Source organism: Amblyomma americanum, chromosome 5 (genome assembly GCF_052857255.1).
Source record: "Amblyomma americanum isolate KBUSLIRL-KWMA chromosome 5, ASM5285725v1, whole genome shotgun sequence".
Taxonomy (NCBI): Eukaryota; Metazoa; Arthropoda; class Arachnida; order Ixodida; family Ixodidae; genus Amblyomma; species Amblyomma americanum.
Genome location: NC_135501.1, coordinates 199,901,120 through 199,923,570, shown reverse-complemented (window position 1 = coordinate 199,923,570; position 22,451 = coordinate 199,901,120). Strand labels below are relative to the sequence as shown.

General features: G+C 48.5%; 1 protein-coding gene and 1 long non-coding RNA gene across 2 annotated transcripts; both read right to left on the bottom strand.

Annotated features, from left to right (window-relative positions):
• Positions 1–1,699: 1,699 nt before the first annotated feature.
• On the bottom strand, positions 1,700–13,145 carry LOC144135497 (long-chain-fatty-acid--CoA ligase 4-like). Its single transcript, XM_077668148.1, has 3 exons — positions 12,939–13,145; positions 5,322–6,224; positions 1,700–3,251 (listed from the first exon to the last, which is right to left on the bottom strand). Exons 2-3 carry the CDS (start codon positions 6,036–6,038, stop codon positions 1,836–1,838), a joined length of 2,133 nt encoding a protein of 710 aa, XP_077524274.1. The 5' UTR covers positions 6,039–6,224; positions 12,939–13,145; the 3' UTR covers positions 1,700–1,835.
• Positions 13,146–17,946: 4,801 nt separating this feature from the next.
• Positions 17,947–20,225, bottom strand: LOC144135496 (uncharacterized). The gene is made up of 2 exons (XR_013315516.1): positions 19,259–20,225; positions 17,947–18,561 (listed from the first exon to the last, which is right to left on the bottom strand). It is a non-coding gene; the product is annotated as an uncharacterized LOC144135496 (long non-coding RNA).
• Positions 20,226–22,451: the final 2,226 nt, after the last annotated feature.

Sequence of the window (22,451 nt, the reverse complement as noted above, 5' to 3'; positions counted from 1 at the left end):
CTGCTTTCTCTGGCCGTCACGATGGTATGCTTGGCTCGCGCATGGACCGATAACACTTGCCCACGCTTCGCAGATCTAGTCTTCGGTTGGAATTTCTTCATGTGCGACATGTGTACGGTAACCTTGGCGCACTGCTGCAGTTGGTTTTTATTTTCTCCAGTGGGTGCCACTTATGCAGTGAGCACCTGCGCATTTTTATCCTTCAATTCCGTTGCCTCCCCCCCGACAGTGGGACTAACCTGAACCGATCAATCGTGTAGCCACGCGCGAGCACTTATCTTTACCCTCTTAAAGCCGTGCCCGTTCTAAAGGTGTATGCTCAATTGGATGCTCTTTGTGAACTTATCGATCAAACCATAGCTTATAGGGCTCGTGAACAACTCCTGCTACTTAATTGTTAACCGATGGTCAACTCAACTCGCTCTCAATCGGTCACCCGCTGACCCGCTCCCCCACGGTACCTTTACTGCTCGACGGGTACATACTGCACACCGATGTAACTTGCACGCCGCAGAGGTGAGTTACCGCTGTCTACGGTCTCTGTCATCCTGATATTCGACACATTTAGCATACCGTGTTACCGTTACCGGAGTACCGGGAGCCCATCTACCGCCGGTGAACACGCGCTGGTTGGTCCCGATGCTGCAGGCGCATGCGCAAGATGGATGGATGGATGGATGGATGGATGGATGGATGGATGGATGGATGGATGGATGGATGGATGGATGGATGGATGGATGGATGGACAGAGGGACGGAAGGATGGACGGATGGACGGATGGATAAGGCTTAACCCTTTAAATCTGGCGGTGGTTCAAGCCACATAGCCATGGCTTGTGAAATTTTACTCTTCTCTTGATTTTAGCCACTAATCAGATAACCTTTGTTTGGTTACTTCTACCCGCTAAAATCTATTTTGGGGAACTTTGAAAACATATTTGCGCAATCTTCGAGATGTTTTTGGCGAGTCGCACCTTAGCGTTAGCATCGAAAAATATTCGCCGATTCTTTCGGAAGCCAAACCTTTGCGGCAGTTGAACCATGTCAGCCCATCCGCTTTTCTGTAATCAGAGCAAAGTCACATCCAGCTGTTTTCACACACTTTCACACCTTATTTCACTACGAACATCGCTCAATATATGGCATGACACAAACGTTGCAAGAATACTATCATTCCTAACTGTAGTCAGATACCCCAAACATAGCTGTTTAGCTGTTTCATGGTCTGACAAAACGTTTTATTCCCTTCATAGTCTTGGTAATAAAACGAAGCTTCACAAAGTAGAGGAAGTTGGGCAGATGGCTCTTCACAATCACGAAATGAACAAGGGAGGGGAAGCCTCGGTGTACTTGCAAGCACCCTGAAGTTTTCCCCTCCTTGTCCATTTTGTCATAGCTTCACATAAACTGTGGTAGTTTCACATAGATGTCAGACGCACATTCCATGAAGCTATGTCATGCGACCGCCACATACATTTACTTTTTCATTGTTATTTTTCAACGCTACAACAATATACAATAGCATAAGGCTTGGACATGGGGCATGTGAATATACCGGAACACTGATTTCGGTGTTTTTTGCGATTTTTTGGCTGGAACTTGTAAACGTATCTACCCATCTACACAATGTTCCGTTGGACGCTTTGCTACATGAAACACACTTCCAGGCCTAAAACCTTTGCTCAGTCATATTGGCCACAGACAGACAGAAAAACTTTATTTCGCAAGTGAGTTTTAGACCCTTCTGGGTCCCTGGGCCACTGCACGGTCCCGCACTGCATAAAGTAGGTCATGTCGGGACATGACGTCGGCATATATTGGCCACATTCTTCTAACTTACCCCGACTCGTAGAGAGCGGCGATGTCGCGCTGATAGAAACTCTGCAATGGTTTCCTGCAAAGCTTGAGGGTTGCCGTGACCAATCCCGTATCCGGCAACCACTCCTCGGCAGTAAGCTTCACCTTCTGCGGCACTTCAGTCTTTTGCAGGTCGCTAGCACGCGCGTACGCCAGGATCCTATCCATAGCAACCTTCGCCACTTCGGCGTCTTGGCACAGTTCTTTCAGCGTGGCGGTCGCCTGTTCTCTGCCGACTTCCCAAGCGATCTTGAGGAGTTGGTCGCGGTTGGGCACAACCACAGCCACAAGGTACGTGTGCAACGAGCTGCCGTAGGCGAACACGTTGTCCACGAGCGAACACGTCTTCAGCACTGCCTCAACGCGGCCGAGGGACACGTATTCACCGTGCTGGAGCTTGACGAGGTCCTTCTTGCGGTCGATGATCTTGAGCGTGCCGTCGGGGAAGATCTCGCCAATGTCTCCCGTGTAGGACCAGCGCAAACCACCTTCCTCGCGAAATGACTCTCGCGTCAGCTCGTCGTTCTTGAAGTAGCCTCGTGACACGCACGTTCCGCCAATGACGATTTCTCCACGTGGGTTTGGCTTGTCGGACGTTCTGTAGTCGCCTTCTGGCCAGTCGACGAGCCGGATGTAGCACCCTGGAAGTGGGGCTCCCACGCGCTCCTCGCTCACGTCTTCGACGTCCATAAGAGTTCCGGCGCCTCCTGACTCGGTAAGGCCGTACCCTTCTGTGACGTAGCAGCAGAAACAGGCTCGCATAAATCGGCGAGTGTGTCTGGACAGCGGCGCCGATCCAAACACGATGAAGTGCAACTTGCCCCCTAGAAGAAGACGAGTTTTCTGGAAGACGAGCCGGTTCAGGAGAGGCGTGTCGAAGCCGAGGTCCAGCCAGAAGGTCTTGTATCGAACGGCGTAGTCGAAGAAAGCCTTGAAGAAAGGTCCCGCAGAGGCAGCAGCATCGCAGATACCCTTGCGAAGACGTTCTGCTACGAGCGGTACGCAGGCCATGTAGGTCGGCTGGACCAGAGTCACGTCGCCTCGACAGCCCGGTGCCAAGGCGGTGGATTTGTCGGTCAAGGTCAGAGGGGACGAGTAGCCTATTCGAGCACCGACGCCGAAAATGATTAGTTCGGACATGAATTCGAACATGTGAGCCAGGGGCAGGTAGGCGACGTGGGCATCTTCGCATGTCCAAATGTTGAAGGGGAGCGACACTGCGCCGAAGCCGTTCATGACGGCTATGAGGTTCCTGTGTGTTTGCACGACACCCTTGGGCACTCCTGTTGATCCGCTCGTGAACATCACAATGGCCACGTCGTCCGGGGTTGGCGAGCTTTCCAAAGGATGCTGGTAATCTTTTGCGCGCTTTACGAGATCGCCGAACGGGATGACCTGCACGGAAGTAGCAGAATATTTGTCGCGACATGGCAACTATGCGTGATTATCACCTTGCTGTAGTATATGCGTGATATTCAACTGCTGTTGTGGACCAAGTTTCCAACGGCAATCGTCATTCCTTCGTTATATTCATTATTTCGTTATAAAACGTATCGCTTTAACGAGGTTCGACTGTACTACTACTTCGGATGGCTTTCTCACACTCGAAAAAGATACAAGCTGAGACAGAGGCAAACGAACTGCGTCTTGCATCCAACAAGCATCTGGTTTGCGCTGTGCGAAGCCCAAGCATAGGTTCGGACATTAGTAAACGGAACACGCTAGTTATTTCAAGTGCAATCATTCCATCCCTAATAGCATCTTCGATACACAACTCCGGTGCGCATACGGCTCTATTATACCGCGGCCTCCTGCGCACCGAATTTCTCACAGAGAGACTCCGGTGGAAGTTTATCGTAAAACCATAAGAGAAATGAAACACCATGTGTTCATGACACACTCCACCAAAGATCACTGTCAACCTTCAGGTGCGTATACCTTCAACATTCAGAACAGTGCAAACAACACTGTTCAACAACACTGCGCTAACAACACCTTCAACATTCAGAATGTGAAGGTGCGTATCATGTAAATTGCGTTCGAAGGTCGCAGCGTGCTTCATTTACTTCCGTCCACACCTGTAGGTGCCTGTTTTACTGTTTGTGGCTTGATATACAACCTTTGTCAAAAATATACAGTCCACTAGGGTTGCTTCCAGGCCATGCATTGTAGATCGCTTCGCACCGCCTACATTCCAAAACTCTCTAAGCAGAGATGAACTTTCATAATTATTCCTCCGGAGCTTCAGACTTCAAGGCCAACGTCCAGGGGGTCCTACTAAACGGCTCAAAAGCAGGCATACCTCACAGCATACCTCTACCTGCCACTGGTGGTGACAAACGGCAGTGAGCGCGTGAATGGGGATCAGAAGGCCAAAATTCTGGCCTTTTCGCCTGTTTACAGCCTTGGTACTGAGGCTCCAGCGCCGCTATACTAAGCAGTTGCTTTTCTTGGTGATTTTCCTGCGAATCGTTTTAGAGCTAAAATTCAGTGCGTGACGTGACCATCTTCAATGCTCTCATCTTGCCGTCAGTTACCAAAAGGATACCTCTCTCCTGCGACTACGTTTTCTAAAACAGCATTGTGCGCCCAACTACGCGCATTGCCAACATCGATGCTCGATATGCTTCAATGTGAATAAAAAAATTAAATTCCTCGCGGTCTACACATTCGACTAGTTGCTGCACAATCACCATCACTCGCAGCCGATTTCATTACCTCCAAACCATGTCAGGCTCCGTTATTGAACATGAGGGGGTGGAATGATTCCCGCGAAATTCCTAATAACGGTTACTGAGAGTTCATTACGCTGTAAAGAACCAAGGTGGTCGAAATTACTCCAGGGCCCTCTAGTTTGCCTGCAAATTCCACCAGGTTGCTTTCCGAGGTTGACGACATCCGGACTCCCTAACAGCAATGTCTATCAATTCCGCACTAACCTTGGAACGTAAGATACGAAATAAATGCACTGTTCTGCTCACTACAACTGCCCTGAGGACGTAAACGCAAAAAAATTTAGCTGAGATTTAACTACTGCTAAACATGGTTAGCGAGCGAAAGCTGTGGTGTATCGGGCAAGTAGGCGCGGCTTGGCGTCTGTACCCTGGAGTGCGTTCCGCATACTGGATAGGCAGCGCGCCTTCCCTGCCACCCCGGCAGGTGGTTAGTGATCCACCCCGAGAAAATGCATGGTCAGCCAATGAACGCTGCGGCCTATTCTACCGCCCTCTACCGGCGGATCGAAATGTTAAAGGTCAAGTAGTACAACACCATGGTGGATCACATATGGTAATGCCTATAGCCACTCTTGACCTCTGGCTCACTTGGAGGTCGACCGGCAACGCACGGCAAAATTGGCTTTACCCCGCATAGTGAAGCTTTCGCTTCAATAAGCGCAACAAAAACTTCTTTAAGCTCTCAGTACCAACCCAATCCTTCATATCTGTTCTAAGTACGAGTACTGACCTCTAAGCCTTGAGGCAACGGCGCTGGTAGCTTGGAGTCGGCGCTCTCCATGTACACAACGTGCGTCAACAACGGCATCTTGTCCCGATTACTCAGCACTTTCGGAAGCAGGTCCGCAGAGGTGACCAGATGCGTCACTTCCGTCTGGTTGATGGCGCTGACTATGGCATCGTTGCTCATCGTGGCGTACAAGGTCACAAGGGGGACGTTGGTGCGTAAGCAGGCCTGCGCCGTCACGAACCATTCGGCCCGCGTCTCGGCGAAGATGGCCAAGAGTTTCCGAGGCTTCGCACCTAAGCTCAGCAGACCACGGGCGGTGACGTCGATCCTGCGGTCCACCTCTTCGTACGTGATCCACTCGTAGTCACCTAAGATGAGCTTCTTGAAGATCTTGCCGCTCGGCTGCATCTCTTCCGTGCATCCCAGCAAGGGTCGAGTACCCAGGGCGGGACGCTTGGCATGAAGGCGAACCGCGGCGCGGGCGACGTCGTCCAGTGTCTGGCAACCCTTGAAGCTGGGGTATTCGGTGCTTCTCAAACTACGGTATGCGGAAGATGGGTCACCCTCGATGAGAGGCTTGGCGAAGCAAGTGCGCTTTCGTTTCCAGTGGAGCCAGGGCTTCTGGAAGACGGCATAGATCGGTAGTGTGATGAGGTCGTAGATGACCGCCAGGACTTTCATAGGGACGAAGACGATCTGAATTGCCAGTGGATGCATGTTTTTATCCGTGAGAAGCGAGTTATTAGGCTTATGGATGAGAAAAGTCTTGAAAGCGCGAAGAAATATAGTGCTGATGTTCAATCGCCACGAGGAACAGGCCGTCCTTCGTTTATTGCGCCCGGGTCTACCGGCCAGGTGCTTTGTCGGGAAACTACCGACTCAAGGGGGCAGCATCCTCAGGGCCTGCAAAAGGGAAAGGCGACATGTAAAATATTAGAGGTCTGAAAACGAGAAAGGTTTAGCGATTTCAATTAAAGCAATACAAATTCTATTGCTGATTGTGGGACGTAATGGCAACTTCTAGAACATGGTACAATTTTTAAGGCGAAAAGCTTCACTACGCTAGATAAAGCAGTCTTCGGGTAGACAGCACAACGACCTTGAACGACCTTCAGCCCAACCAAGGATAGCCGTGTAATGCCTTATATGGTACAGCTATGGTGTCGAACCCTTGACCTTAAGAACATCCGATGGTTTGATGTGAAGCCACTTGATGACATCCGATGGTGGTGTCGTAAGAACATGTGATACGTAATAGCCGCGTGGTCGTGTGGATATATATAGAAGGGCTGCCTCGATTGTGTAGCGGAGCCACCATGGACAAGCCTCAGACGCTTAGCAAGCTTGCTTGTTTTTCGCTGAATTCCAGGGTAATCCAAGTTAAGCCACTGCCAATTTTTTGTGATTTGATGCTCTCCCTAACCAGCACTTTCGTTCGAATACTCGTGAGTACAAAGCGATGCGTCACGTCATTGAAAAGTGTGCTCTATGATGGAGGTTGCACCTGCAATGCACTAGCTACGCGTCCGCTGAAAGCGGTGACGTTTCGCTACGTATGATGTCCAACGATATATGAGACAGATACTGCGCCATTTCCTTTCCCCCAGAACCAATTATTATTATTATTATTATTATACTGTTCTTGTCTTAAGCAACAATGCATTGTATTTGGTTATTCTATATCGGTGTAACTATCGGTAAACTAAAGCATGCATAACCACACCTGCTAAGCTGTCCACATTCAGGAGAAAAATACGCAAATTTTTAAAATTCATGTTTCTCTGGAAAAATGACGATAATAAATTAAAAATATGAATCTATACAGGCCGAGCAATATATACCGGGGCAAAATTAGCAGGCGAATAAGAATGAAGTAGACTGCATTTGCGTTAGTTGGAGAGACGTGGAAGAGGCCTCTGCCCTGCAGTGGGCGTAGTGAGGCTGATGATGATGACGTTGACGACTGAATGATTGATTGTTTTAGGAGGGCAGGCCTAAGGCGTTTTGTAACGCATTTTGCCTGCACCTCCTTGGCTTACACTTTTGCACTGTTAGCCAAACAATCAACGAAGAAATTGATTGATTGATTGATTGATTGATTGATTGATTGATTGATTGTTTTTGCGTTGAACGAACGACTAACGAGACCATAGTTGAAGAGCTAGCCAAGGCGCTCAGTGAGAAAAAGCATAAGGGCAGATGACTGGGCGTACAGACGTACCGAGTCCCGTCTCGGATCCGCATTATCTCACATTCTACAGATGTCCGAACGCGCCTGTGGCCTGAGTACTACCCGGCGTATGCTATAGCCATCGATTGGACAACTTCGCTTCACACCTGATGCCATGGAATGCGCGGGCCGACTCAGTGGCGTCGCGGCTTCAACGACTCGCATATCATGCTTCCTTCCAGGATATACCGGGACACAAATATGCCATTGCGTGATGCACTGCAACGTTTCTGCACCCGTCGGGTTGGGATTTCTTTTATGGTGGCGAAATTGTGCAGTGGCAGCAGCACTCCGAACCCGGAGCTTACATATGGCGTCATCAGACACAGTTATCGCGTCTGCACCCTATCTGCAAGCAAGACAGGAGCCATTGTTATTACAGACGAGCGCAACGATCGGTGAGGTGCACTCCGTCACACCACGAACATGATTCGACTAACGAGAGTTTGTTATAGATAACTGTCACGAATAATAATAATAATAATAATAATAATAATAATAATAATAATAATAATAATAATAATAATAATAATAATTGGTTTTTTATTGAAAGGAAATGGCGCAGTATCTGTCTCATATATCGTTGGACACCTGAACCGCGCCGTAAGGGAAGGGTAAAGGAGGGAGTGAAAGAAGAAAGGAAGAGAGAGGTGCCGTAGTGGAGGGCTCCGAAATAATTTCGATCACCTGGGGATCGTTAACGTGCGCTGACATCGCACAGCACACGGGCGCCTTAGCGTTTTTCCTCCATAAAAACGCAGCCGCCGCGGTCGGGTTCGAACCCGGGTGCTCCGGATCAGTAGTCGAGCGCCCTAACCACTGAACCACCGCGGCGGGGCATAACTGTCACGAAAAAAGCGATAGGGCGTATAGCCACTAAACAGGTGTGTTCCTCTTCGCACTAGGACTGTGTTTGGTTTAAATGTTGCAAGAATAGGAGTGTCAGGTTGAAAGAAGTTGAAGTGTGAAGGCTCTACCAGCAAGTTTTCGTAAGATTTGTACTGTCTGGTATGTATCGTTTATCGGGGCGATGTCGTCACAGCCATGAGCAAGTAGAATCTCGTTGACTCCAGAATACGGATGAGAGTTATCTGGGCAGCGTTGTGTGCGAAGTTATCTGTGCGCGTTATCTTGACTTTTTCCTAAGACTGAAAGGGAGGTTTCGGCCGCTATAATTAACGCACCCCCCGCCCCCCACTCCACCCCAACCCGTCCCCCGGCAACCTTGGCGAGGTTCGAGTTGATTGGAACACTGTCGAAAATACAGGTGGAGGGGACGCGCAGCTTAGCGTGTGCTGCAGCACCTACTACGTATCTCAACCCCGTTGCTCTCTTATAAAAATTTACGGCCTGGTTATTTAAGAGTGTGTTGCGAGGTCTTGTGCGGTTCTTGGTCAGGCTTCGCCCCGGCTTTCCCGGCTATCGGGAAACCGTGAAGAGCGAGCAGCGAGCTAAAGATATGTTACTTCATGTTACGAGATTTAACGTCCCAAAGCAGCTCAGACAATGAGGGACGCCATAGTGAAGGGCTCCGAATAATTTCGACCACGTGGGGTTTTTAACGTGCATTGACATCGCACAGTACACGGGCCTCTAGAATTTCGCCTCCATCGAAATGCGACCGCCGCGGCCGGGATCGAGCCCGTGTCTTCCGGGTCAGCAGCCGAGGACCACAGCCATTGAGCCACCGTTGCGGCTAGTTACTTGTTGTGTCAGTCAATCAATCAATCAATCAATCAATCAATCGATCGATCAAGCAATCAAAACAATTTCATTTACATGACTAGTAAAAAGACACATGCGAATCATCTAGGCCCTTATCCTCTGGGCCCTTAGCTTAGTGTTAGAGTCGGTAACTGGGCCCTTAGCCCCGTGTTCACCTTTTACACCCATGACACATTTTTTTTTCCCCGGTCACAATCGAACTCTGTATAAGGAACCTTGCGAATTTGACAATGGAGACCATCTGTTATCTTGAAGTGCGCTTTCTTGTTATATGTATATATTCTGTATGTTCATGGCCACCCACTCCTGCCCAAGACCTTGCATAAGGTCGGCAGTACTTGTAAAATAAAATAAAATAAATATGTGCTGTCAGCTTTGACAGCTGAGTGACTCTTCTGTTTCTTTTGTGTGTATCTGCTTTTTTTATTTTTCGAGTATTTTTATAATGTCCAGCCCCTCTGTTTCTTCGCCTACCGTACGTCCATCGTCTGCCAGCCTGTCTGCTAATCATCCTACGCCAGATCAACGTCCACCATGAAGAGGCCAGGGAAGGAGCCTAACTTTACTGTGCGGAAGCGGCTACGCAATACCTTTGGCTGCTTCTAAAGCTGTCGGTCAGACTCGTAGAAATACCATATTGAAGTAGATATGAATCCTTGAAAATCTGCGAGTGACAGTATGGCGTGCGGAGTTTTGTAAGTTACACAACTTCATGACCACGCTGCTGTTGTATGCCATACTTGGAAGAACCAGCACAGTTCCTTAAAACACAACAGACAAGAACAAGACGACGAGGCACTGAACTTGAAACTTATTTTCGAACGACGACGGCCACCTCATTATATGGTCTTCACAAGGTCACGTGACCAGGGCAATGCGAAGAAAATGGAGACACGCTTTTTTATACGAAATCATCCAAGGAGCGGTACCAAACTTAAATGACTGCGGCAAGGACACAAGAGCCAGGCTGTTGTCTACTACGTGTGTCGCGGAACTTTCTTGATTGCATCAGCTAAGAATTTTGAAGCGAGAAGCTTCACTACACTAGGTAAAGCAGTCATAGCGTGTGACCTTGATTGACCTTCAGCTCAACCACGTTATTCGTGTATGAGCATGTGTGGTACAGTTGTGGTTTCGAACCCTTGGCTCCTCACCTTGAACCATTACATTTAGTTCACCTTTGACATTGGGTGACCTTTGGGTTGACCTACGACCTTAAGAATATCAGATGGGGTGATGTGATGCCACGTGATGACATCGACGGGGGTGTCGTAAGACCATGTGATACCACATCACAGCCACGTAGTCGTGTATTATTAGAACGGCTATCGCGAGCGTGTAGCGGAGCTGCCATGGACGAACCTCGGACGCTTAGCAAGCGTGCTTGCTTTTCGCTGAATTCCAGGGTTTGCCAAGTTAAGCCACTGCCAATTTTTACCTTTGGAAGACCCTGTTTTAGTCAAAATGATGGAAAGTTATTGGTTTCGTGAAGAGCAAACTGAAAAACTAATCTTAGGTTTTTCATTAAGTATACTGGATTCATCTCATAATCGAATCTGCTTGAAGATTTATCGAGGCGCATAAACGACTGAATAGAAAACAGAGGTCTGGTTGCTTTTCAAACGCGAGCGGCATTCTTATTGGAGGCTTTTTAGAAATTTTGGTGGCGCACCTAAAATCAGCGCTTGTGACATGGAATTGCTTGTTTCTACAAAAGCAAGCTATTTGCATCTGATCTTGGATAGTCCAAGTGTTAAGTGAACTATGCTTAGCTAGACTCAACAAATAAGAATGAGCTAAGAGTCAATTTGAATTAATGAGAGTAGTAAAAATGTTTCTTAGTTAATTTCCTTGTGCCTTTGTATTCGCATGAGGGCAATTCTTAACTGGACGTTTCAAAAGCCTTAGCTGCTTTCTCAGAGTGCTTTACGCACTTAATGTAAACCCAATAATGGCCGAACAAAGGCTTTATAAGATCCCTTGAAATTAGAATGTGTTTCAAGTCTAATCAGATTTGCTGGCCTATTGAGCCAACAGCAAACAAGATAGACTGAAGTCTCCTTGACTAAACAGTGAGATCACACAAAGCTGGCTACACTCCTGGGCCTCTGTTGCGTAAGCAACGTTGAAAAAAAGAAACTGGCAGTGGCTTAACTTGGCTAACCCTTGAATTCAGCGAAAAGCAAGCACGCTTGCTAAGAGGCTGAGGCTCGTCCATGGCAGCTCCGCTACACGCTCGCGACAGCCGTTTTGGTATATACCCACACGACCATTTGGCTGTGACGTGGTATCACATGGTCCTACGACACCCCCATCGGATGTCATCACGTGGCGCCACGTCACACCATCGGTTGTTCTTAAGGTCAAAGGTCAACCCAAAGGTCACCCAATGTCAAATGTCAACTAAAAGTAATGGTTCATGGTCAGGGGTCAAGGGTTCGGCACGATAACTGTGCCACATATGGTCATACACGGCTAACGTGATTGGGTTGAAGGTCGTTCAAGGTCATTCTCCGGCCTACGCGACGACTGCTTTACCTAGCGTAGTGAAGCCTTTCGCTTCGAAAGGAATACCTTGGTAGGGCGCATGATGCACCAGAAGAGGGTTACAGTGGTGCTGCACATATATCGATTGTCACACGATGTAAAAATGAAAATTGGCCAAAGCTTTCTTTTATGATTTCAAGGGAACGCCTGTCCCTTACTTACAAGAGGCGTGTCAACGAACCGGGATAGGAAATAGGAAATCACGCTATTCAGCACCGGCGGCCATTTGTTTCGTGCAGTGAATAAGCCTCTTTTTTTCTTATTACAGTTTACCTCAGTTTATAGTGATCAGTATTTTACCCTCTTTCAAAAGCCTTCAAGAGTGTTTGAAATTTCGAAAACGTGGTTACCCTCGGCGCTGGGGCCCAGCAAATTTTGCCTTCATTGCGCCAACATGCATGAGATTTCGAGAAGCTTGCAGGCAAAACAACCTCTCCAGTGCACGTAACTCGTCGAAATAGCCCAAATTTGTTGGGCCACAGCGCCGAGGGTAACCGCGTTTTTCGAAATTGTACATACTGATATGGATATTACTCACGTTGGGCTACACGCCTATCAATAAATGAGGAGCTTAACAGAAATAGTTAAAAAGTTAACTATTCAATGTTAGTTAAATAACCTGCTAGTAAGCACGTTTTAACTGCATTCTGGTGTACTGCACCGCTGACAGTACTGTACCGAAAAAGTGCTGTTCTATCTCACAAAGCCAATTTTTAAGAATTGTGTAAAATCTTAGGTAAAAACCCTGTATACGAGTCTGTTCTTCGAACAGAACAAGAGCATCCTAAGGTAGTGGTGGTGATACGTGAGGTCACCTTTCGACATGGACATGTCGGCACTTTCGCCGCCCCTGACTCATAGTCTAAGCAAAATATAACACCTACCATTACTCCAGGATGCCAGTGTCCTCCAAAAATTTGAGAAGTAGCCTTGTTACTATGCGCGTATCCATTCAGGCAACACCACGCTAGCAACATTATCCACTGGCGCATTCCATCTCCTTAGGATTCACAGGAATGCCTTCCACTTCCCTGCCGAAGTATCAACACGAGGGGTTTCGGCCAACGTCATGGCATGCATATACACAACGAGGAAATGAGTGACGAAATACTCACTCAAGGGCTGAGTGTCGCGCGCCGCTCAAGCTGAAGTTTCCCTCGCGTTCTTGAGAACTCTTGTCCTGTGTTTCGCGTCGAGGAAAGAGCCAGCCAGTAGATCACGTCCAACTGCACAGGGCGCCTGCAGACCTTTGAGACCAATTTGTGCCGCAGCCACTCCACGCAATCTCGGTGTGGGCCGTGAGTGAGGGTGACCACCGGTGCCCCGCCCGCGACGGGTACTCGCAAACTGAGGGCACCGGTAAGGACTACAGCGATATCGATTGGACGCTGGAACTTTCGAAACGAACAGAAGCTTATCGTCGAACGCGTTCGTCGCCATGTTCACACACATGTGCACAAATCTGCTCACTCTATTGTTTCGTAGCACAATGCCATGACGTCTTTGGCAAGGGTCATGTCTCGCCCTTCCTGCTAATGTATGAGACCATGCTATTCCTACAGTACTGCTACATTAGAGTACTTTACTCCAGCTATACGTACTTTATTGTAAAACTCTCAATAAGTACAAAAACAAGAAAAATGTGAGAGGCAGCTCGCAACAAACCATAGGTTATCGAAAATAAAAGGGGCCAACTCCCAAGAGAAAATTTATGAGGAAACCAATTATAGAAAAAAAATGGTGGTGGTTTAGCTCTGGGTAAACCTGGAGTGACGCGATAGCGACAGCTGGCCGAATGGAACTTGCTCAGTTGAAATGCAAAGTCAGTCTTTCGCCGCTCCCTTCCGCTGGGCGTTCCTTCTTCACCTTCGTCGTACTTGACACGGCGCATGCGCACAGCTGTTGCAGCTCGGTTTCGCCGGCGCGCCACCCCTCCGGCAGCAGCAGCTGCTCCGCACCACGTGGCTGGTCACGTGACGAACCACGTGGCGGTGGTGGCGCCGCCATGGTCACGTGCCACCGCCGCGCTGAAAGCTCGAAATGCTGCCGTAATGTAGCTACCGCTACAAAAGGCACATATGACGGCCGCCAAAAGGTGAGCTGTAGGGCAGAGAGGCCGCAAAAAAAGGATTAATAATTAAGAAAGAGTAAAAGAAACTTGATTGGGTACAGCGTGTCCAAGAGCTTCAGACGGGCTAGCAGGTGGCCAGGGGAACGTCTTTTCACAAGGACATGTCTCGCCCTTCCTACAGATGTACAAGACTACGCTCTTCCTACAGTACAGTACAGCGATTGCAGACCCCGTAGAATATCTGATACGGGTCCCAATTCGACTTATTTTTGGAAGTGTGGCGGAGTGTTTGAAGGTTGCTTCACTTCCGCCACCGGTTGGCCCGGTATTGCACTGCCTCCGGGGTCGGCCTGGGTCATTATACCGCGCGTCTTTACTATCCTGCCTTTCTATCTCATCTTTGAACTCTGCTACTATCTACACGACCCGCCGAAGTGGCTCAGTGGTTAGGGCGCTCGACTACTGATCCGGAGTTCCCGGGTTCGAACCCTACCGCGGCGGATGCGTTTTTATGGAGGCAAAACGCTAAGGCGCCCGTGTGCTGTGCGATGTCAGTGCACGTTAAAGATCCCCACGTGGTCGAAATTATGCCGGAGCCCTCCACCACGGCACCTATTTCTCTTTCTTCTTTTACTCCCTCCTTCATCCCTTTTCTTACGGCGCGGTTCAGGTGTCCAACGATATATGAGACAGATACTGCGCCATTGCCTTTCCCCAAAAACCAATTATTATTATTATTACTATCTGCACGTCGTAGCGATTGTGGCTCGGCTTGAGCCAGTGGGCAGGCCTGTGCACTTTCCTTTTCTTTCTTCCTGGCAACAACAAACAACAACAACCTACAGTACCGCTACAACAGAGTACGTTACTCCGCCTGTATCATACTGATAGTACTACATCTATACTACAATGATAGACGTATTCTCCAGTATAACGTTTCCACACCCTATATCCGGCTTTAATGTTCCACACAGATAAAGATCGCATGTGAACAAGTTCGCTGACCGTAGTGGCCCTAACGAAAACCTCGTACGTTTCTTTAATTGGCCCATTTCATGCAGCCTTCCACAAACAATATTCGCTGTTCCAGGAAGAGCATGATCTCTTTCAGAGGCGACACGCCAAAAACAGCTGAACAGGAAGGGAACATAAAAGTGTTGGACTGCACACAGGTTGGACAACTTTTCCGCAGTACTCTTGTATTCTTCTCTTCGTTAGACATGTAGCACAACGGACAAGAACTAGAAGAACACAATGGGCAGAAGCGCTGAACTTTTTGGCTACTTTCGCGCGTGACTTTCATTTTCTGATCGTGTTCGTTCAGTGATTTGTAATCTCTATCTGTTTCGTCTTCTTGTTCTGCCCGGCTTTGGTTCTTCGAAATATGGCGGGATAACTAGCCCCAATAAGAAATGTTGTCCTCGGGCCTACTTTTGCTATGTTCCTTACTAGAAATATATGCAGCGACCCACACATCATTGAAGTGATTTACCGAAACGTGCTTGAAAATATTTGCACACCGTAGGGTAAGAATAACGTATAGTTTAGGAATGTTTGCACCAGTAAGAGCGCAATAGAATCACTAGTGAGGGCGCTAGTACTAGTCACGTCTAAATGCCTTCATGTGTTTATTCTTGTGCTACTACGTACAGGTAACGTATGCATTACCGCGAGTGCAACGTTGTCATGTAAGTACTAATGAACTTGCCGCCGTATCTTATTCTCTTGCTCTTCACGCGCAGCTTTCTTCGAACAAAAATGGCAGCCAGCAGCAGACCCGACGACCGATAAGACCCTTCAAAGCAATGAAGGAGCGAACGCAACAATAGCACCGGGTTCATTTCTATTGTCCTATAGCAGGTGTCGCGGTCGTGCAGTTCGTTCGCAGGATTGCAAAACATCATTGGCGAAGCGGTTGGCCAAGTACATCAGCGGTCTTCGCTGTTACCGCTTGCAGCCATGGCGTGAGGGGAGCAAAGTGCAGAGCCGATTAATCAATATGTGGGGAAAAAATAAAATCTAATTGGCGATGGTCTGATGTAATCATACCCTGCAGTTCCGGACGAAAGCATTTTTGAACAGCAGACATTTTTGAACGCATTTTTTATATATACAAGATTTCACTATAATAATCAATATATATCCGGATTACCCGACGGCATTACGGCCTATTTTTTTTTTGTTAACGTTTTTGTATTCGTCAAAAGCATTCTCCATTGGCTTCCTGTAGCAGTTTTTACTGTTCGATACGATCGCTGGAAACAGTTTAAGGGTAGATTTTGCTACACATCAGGAGAAGGGCTGTCAAAATTTCAATAATGACCTTCAATATTTCCATTCAATATCTTACAATTTTCCAATCTCAAAATTTTTGTCCGAGAATGTTTGACATGGTCTTTTTAGCCATCGTGACAGCTGATAGACATTGTCTTGAAGAGGACCACTTTGATTGGCATCGAGCTGGCCGGGTATAGTCACTCCGAGTATGTTTTATTTTCTTTTAGTGGGGAAAACAATGCTACTGTCACTTCACACCGTGAGTCTGATGAAGTGAAGCCACCAGCCCCAAACTAGGAGCCTGCCCCCTACAGGAGAATCACTCACCAGCCACTTCCCCACCTTTCTACCACCTAGAGTCACTACTACCACCCACCGCAAGACCCACGGCTACATTTTTCCGCCACACGTACCTACTGGGCCTACGAGCCGCGAGGTAAAAAGCCACTTCTTCCATTTGCCTCTGCCCATACCAAGTTAGTAAAGCGAGGCATCATCAGCCTGTGCCTCAGCAACGCCCTTCAGAAATCCTGTGACCATCTGCTTCAAGAAGGTCTTCATAAACAGATAGGGCGCCTCCATGCTGCGTGCTACCCCTTGCAGCTCATTATAGCAGTAGCAGAATGCCTCAATAAGAAACGACGGGAACAACGTCCACCAGCACCCAATGGAAACGACCGCAAAAAAGTTGTCGTTATACCCTACCTGCACAACGTCATCCATAGCCTGAGAAAAGTTGGCAAACGTGCAGGCGCGGATTGAGCTCATAGAGGCGCTCAGCGAGCATTAATATGTAAGCTTAGTACAAAAAAATATCCATCCGAATCCCTAGTTTCAGTAGCCGACAAACATTTTCCTTGTTTTTAGTTATTTCTTTTCATGAACCATTACCACTACCACCACCAGCAGCAGGGGCAGTAAAAAATATCTGGCAGGAAGGGTGCGAGGTTTTTACTCGTAAACACGACCACTGTTTTATTCACCGTGTAACAATTGGAAGTAATAAAATCAATAGTGACAAAATTTTGATGTAAGAAATATTTTTTTAAAGAACTATGTACTCACCATCACACTCCAGCTGATAATGCCCAAGTCTCCTCTTTGCTTAATACTAAGTGTCACATGCTGCATCGTATGGAATGCAGCAAGCCTACTGTAGGTTTTGATACCACGGTGCGATTATTTTAAGCAGGTACTAAACTGTACGTGATGCGAATCTTTTTGGTTATTTCTTTGAATTTTTTTTTTCACTAAAGATACGTCGGTGAGGTCTGCATGTGTACTGTACAAGCCGAACGTTGTAATTTGGTATTTTAGGAAAAAAAAAACATTGCGAAATGGAAAGCCGCTGAATGCACATTTGAAAGAGGTTACTTTTGAACATACGTCTCAGACGTCCGGATTTTGGAGCGGATTTTCTGCGAACAAAAAAGGGCATCTTACCAGTTTTGCTACAGCGCCAGGAAGCACTGAGAAACGCCATAGCCACGTCAACCACAACGCGCTCAAGCCGGCTGGGGCCGGCGAGCATAGAAGTGGCGACAAGAAGCTCGTACGGGGTTGCTGTGCAAACGATTTATTGGCTGTTCTTGTGAAAAAGGTCGCGCTAGAAGGCAAACAGATTTTGCTTTTTCAGAGTCAGGTGTTGTGATGGCAGATGAAGACGGTAGAGCACATTGTTCCAATGTCGCTTCAGTGTAGATGGGGAGTGGCTCTATTTTCTGCTTCCCTCTGTCGGGATCACTGCTCAGAGCCGGGAAGGGGGGAAAGGGAGGGGGGTCCGAGAAAGGCAACACTGGGCACACACACACACACCAGGCGGGTGTCTAGGGCGCTTGTCGGGTAGGACTTCACTGATGAGGACTGGAAGTAGTGAACACAAGAGGAGGCTCCCCCTGACACTACACAACACCGCACAATAAGAACACTGCACTGCCGTGGAGGGACATGGATGGTAGGGCTGCCCGCACAGTGACTGTCCAGTTGTGGAATGGGAGTGGTCCGTTGACAGCGCTTGGAGCACTGGGAGGTCACTCTTAGGAAAATGACACAGCACTGATGATCGAAAGTGAAGGCAGGAAACACTGGACTGAAGAGGGATAAAATTATGCACTGCCCAGTTGTTCAACGCACATAGTTCGAAGAACACGCTGGACGCCGCAGCGAAGGCATTGCATAAATGCCGGTCATTTAACGGTGCGCATTTGAAGATGGAGCAGGAAACCGGGATTCTTCTGGCATGTCACAGTAGTAACAGGAAGACATCTTGCACGACACGTGGCTGTCACTGCAGGGGCAGATGTGAAGTCTCAGAAGACGCCGAGCACAACACGCGAAACAGCAAGTCCAGTTGGTATGGGTAGTGCACAGGAAGGCCACAGCTAGCGCACCTGCAGGAACAAAAGACGATGTAAACAAAATTACACGGACAAGAAATTCGCGCGTGCACTCTGACAGCATCTAGGCCCCGCAAATTTAATCTTTAGGAAAAAAATATGAAGTCGCCTGACCCTTGTGGCAAAGCATGTGCGGTCGACGGGTGACCGGACATTTACCCTGTGGCAAAGGGTAGGGGGTGTCATGGGGGTACAGTAAGTATGAGTCAAGCATGGCCGCTCATCCATCTATAATACATGTATTGACACAAGCGGATAAAGTAATGCGGTGCTCTGACAATGTAGGAGTACCTAGGTGCAGTAAGCAGTCAACTGGTGCAAGTGAAGGGATTAGGGGTGTGGGGTTTTATGGTATGCATATGGGGATTTTGCGCTTCAGGTGGACCTTGAGTGTGGCAGCTGTGCAGGCTGTATGTACTACATTGCAGGGATGCAAAGTAGTTTTGAGGCGAACAAAACAAAAGGAAAGAAAAGGAGAGTGAAAAAGCGCTCACAAAGAAACGGAAAGTTTAGGCTTCGATGCCGAGGAGTCGGCTTCAAGGGGAGAAAGCCCCAACGATATGAAGGCACGGCAGAAGGCAGAAAAAAAAAATAAACATGCAAGTTCGAACAACAGAGCGAAAACTACACGAAATATGCAAACCGTGAAAGTGTCATGAAGGCGGTTGCAAACGACACGTTTTATGCTCACTTGGGGTAGACACTGAAGGCCTCGACGCGCCGCCTCCAATCGTCGATGGCCAAGGACAGGGACAGAGGCAGCTCCATGCGCGCCTCATCGGCAGTAGCTCCGAGCTGGAACACTGGAGCCCGATCCCAGCGGCGACGACATTCCGGGAGCAGCAGGTCACCGCGTCGACGTCTCCCAGAGGCGTTTGTTCGGGGGCCCTCCTTGCGTTGACAGGAAGCAGCAGCGTGGAAAGCGTTGGTGTCCTCGGCCGGTCGGTAGGCCTTTGTGCACCAACTCTTGACAGAATGAAGCTCAGATCCGAAGGCACAGGTTAAACACGTAAGGAAACAAGAAATGCAGGAAAGCAAGCGAAGTAGACAAATATAGTCGAAAGTATTGCAAAGAAGAAATCAACCTTGCACACAGCAAAAGAGCCGGACTGGCGTCCACCTTGCCTGGTCAAGAGGCCCCTTTGAAAGTGTGCAAAGATAGCTAATTAGCACGTGCAAGTAATCGGGAATGGCTGCGCTGATGAGAAAAGTAACCTTGCACACCGCAAAAGAGCCGAACTGACGTCCACCTTGCATGGTCAAGAGGCACCCTTGAAAGTGTGCAAAGATAAGTAATTAGCACGTAAAAGTGTTGAGGAATGACTGCACAAGACAGACAAGCGCGAAAAGGGGAATTTATATGGAATTCAGGATGAACAGACCGAGTGCTATGTGGGCCATCAACTGTTGTAGGCTCGTAGCACACAGACGTGTAAGCAGATAAAGCTCTTGTGGAGGGAGGAGGCATCGCACGTGAGGCAGGAACTGCGCATCTTGCGTGGCGCATGGATGCCGGACCGTGCTGTCCGGGTTCAAGGGAGACCCTAAGCCGGCATACCTGCAAAGATAATAAAAGGACCTTTGCAAAAGGCAACCTTGGATGGAAACGACTCAAGAGCGCGAACAGACAGGACAGAAGAGAACACAGACACACGCCCTGTGTTTTCTTCCGCCCCGTCTGCCAGCGCTGTTCAGTCGTTCCCATCACCTACGCACCAACGAGACCGAGCAAGCCCTCCTCTTGCAACCGTGAATGTCGTGAGAATTCCAAAGTCATCCGAAGGCCACAACACTGGCTGCACTGTCGGAGACAAGCGTGGCTTATGCCACGCGAACTTTGACTAAACTACATCCTCGACCCCCTTTCATCGGCGTCTGGTGCTGAACAGCCTTAGGGGGTACCGCTTCCATCTGCAGCCATGCCAGTTTTCTCGTTTCGATAAGTCGCCGTCCTGCTTACCGAAAACGCAGAAAACGACGCTGCGATGCAGTGCAGTCAAAGCAGCCGACAGTACAGCGTTTGTGACGGGAGGCAGCAGCAATGCGAGTCAGGAAGGGGTGCACGCCAGACCGAGACCAGAGTTCCGAGCTCGCACTTGCTGAGGCGGCTCTCTGCTGTCCTTATCCAAGGGAGACCACAAGCCGGCATATCTGCAAAGACAAAAAGGAACCTTTGCCAACAGCAACCATGGATTGAAACGACTGAACACCGTGAACAGACCGGACGATAGAAAACACAGCGTATATCTGTGTTCTCATCCGCCCCGCCTATTAGCGCTGCTCAATTGATTCCAGCAACGTGCACCAACCAGACAGACCAAGCCCTCCTCTTGCAACCATGGATGTCGTGGGCATCCCAAAGTTTTCCGAGGGTCACACTGTACACTGGCTGCACTGTCGAAACTTCCACTAAACTGCATCGTAGACCCCCTTCAGCGGCACCTGATGGTGATACAGCCTGAGGGGGCACTGCTTTCACCTGCAGCCATGCGAGTTTTCTCGTTTCGGTAATTCGTGGTCCTGCTTACCGAAAACGCAGAAAACGACGCTGCGATGCAGTCAAAGCAGCCGACAGTACAGCTTTCGTGACTGGAGCCAGAGGCTGCACACGAAAAGAACCTTGCACGACCCGCAGCTGGCATATCGGGCCAGATGTCGGCGCGGGCCAAAGCGGACCAGTGCCGTCGGATCAAGTGTGACAAGGCAGGAGTGAGCACATCTGCAAAGAAAAAAAAAAAGATTAGACACGCAAGCATATCGCAGTTGCATGCGTACTCACCGTGGAAGGAGAGTGGGCGTGACTGAAGCCTTGCGCCGCGGAGCTGAAAAAAGTAAGAAAAGCGAACAGACCTTGGCTGCGGCGGAAAACACGATGTGCCGCAGACCGCAGGCAGCGTCCGTTCTTCGGAGTTGCTGGACGAAGGTGGCGAGAATTTCCGAGCGCCGTGTACGGCCACAAACCACACGATGGACATAATGGCTTGGGCGCGCAACGCCGTTCGGAACGAGTTTTTTTTTCGTGACGGAAACGGCAGCGAGCTCCCAAATCTAAACCCCGTTGAGGCAGCGAGCGAAGCGGGGCACACAGGCAGTTTCACCTAAGACTTTACACGATTTTGAAAAATAAGCTTCTTGAGTCAGAAGAGCGCTTTTTCGGCATGCCATTGTCAGCGCTGTAATGCATCGGAATACAGCTGAGACGTGCTAACTAGCAGTTTGGTTAACTAATATTGAATAGTTAACTAGCTATTGCTGTTATATTCCTTAATTATTGAGAGATGTAGGCCACCGCAAGTAATATCCATACCAGTTTTTAGAATTTCGAAAACGCGGTTACCCTCGGAGCTGTATCCCAACAAATTTTTGCCCCATCGCGCCAAAGTAGTACGTATACATTCGCTTTCGAGAAGCTTGCAGGCGAAGCAACCTCTCCAGTGCACGTAACTCGTCGAAATGGGCAAATTTGTTGGGCCACAGCGCCGAGGGTAACCGCGCTTTCGAAATTTTAAAAACTGAAATGGATATCGCTTACGGTGGGCTACAAGCCTCTCAATAATTAAAGAGCCTAACAGATAAAAAGTTATCTATTCAAAACTAGTTAACCAGCCTGCTAGTTAGCACGTCTTAGCTATATTCTGATGTACTACAAGGCTGACAATGCTGCGCCGAAAAAAAAAAACGCCCTTCTAACTCAAAAAGCCTATATTTAAAAATCCATGGAAAGTCTTAGGTGAAACATCCTTGTATACGAAGCTTCCTCGCTGGCTCAATTCCTACAGCTGGCCTGTCTATTGTGAGCTAAGCCTAAAGCTGTGTGCGTCGCGAATCCTAGCTCACCACGCTTCCGTCACGAACAAGAAACCCGATGGCGACAGCCCATGAAA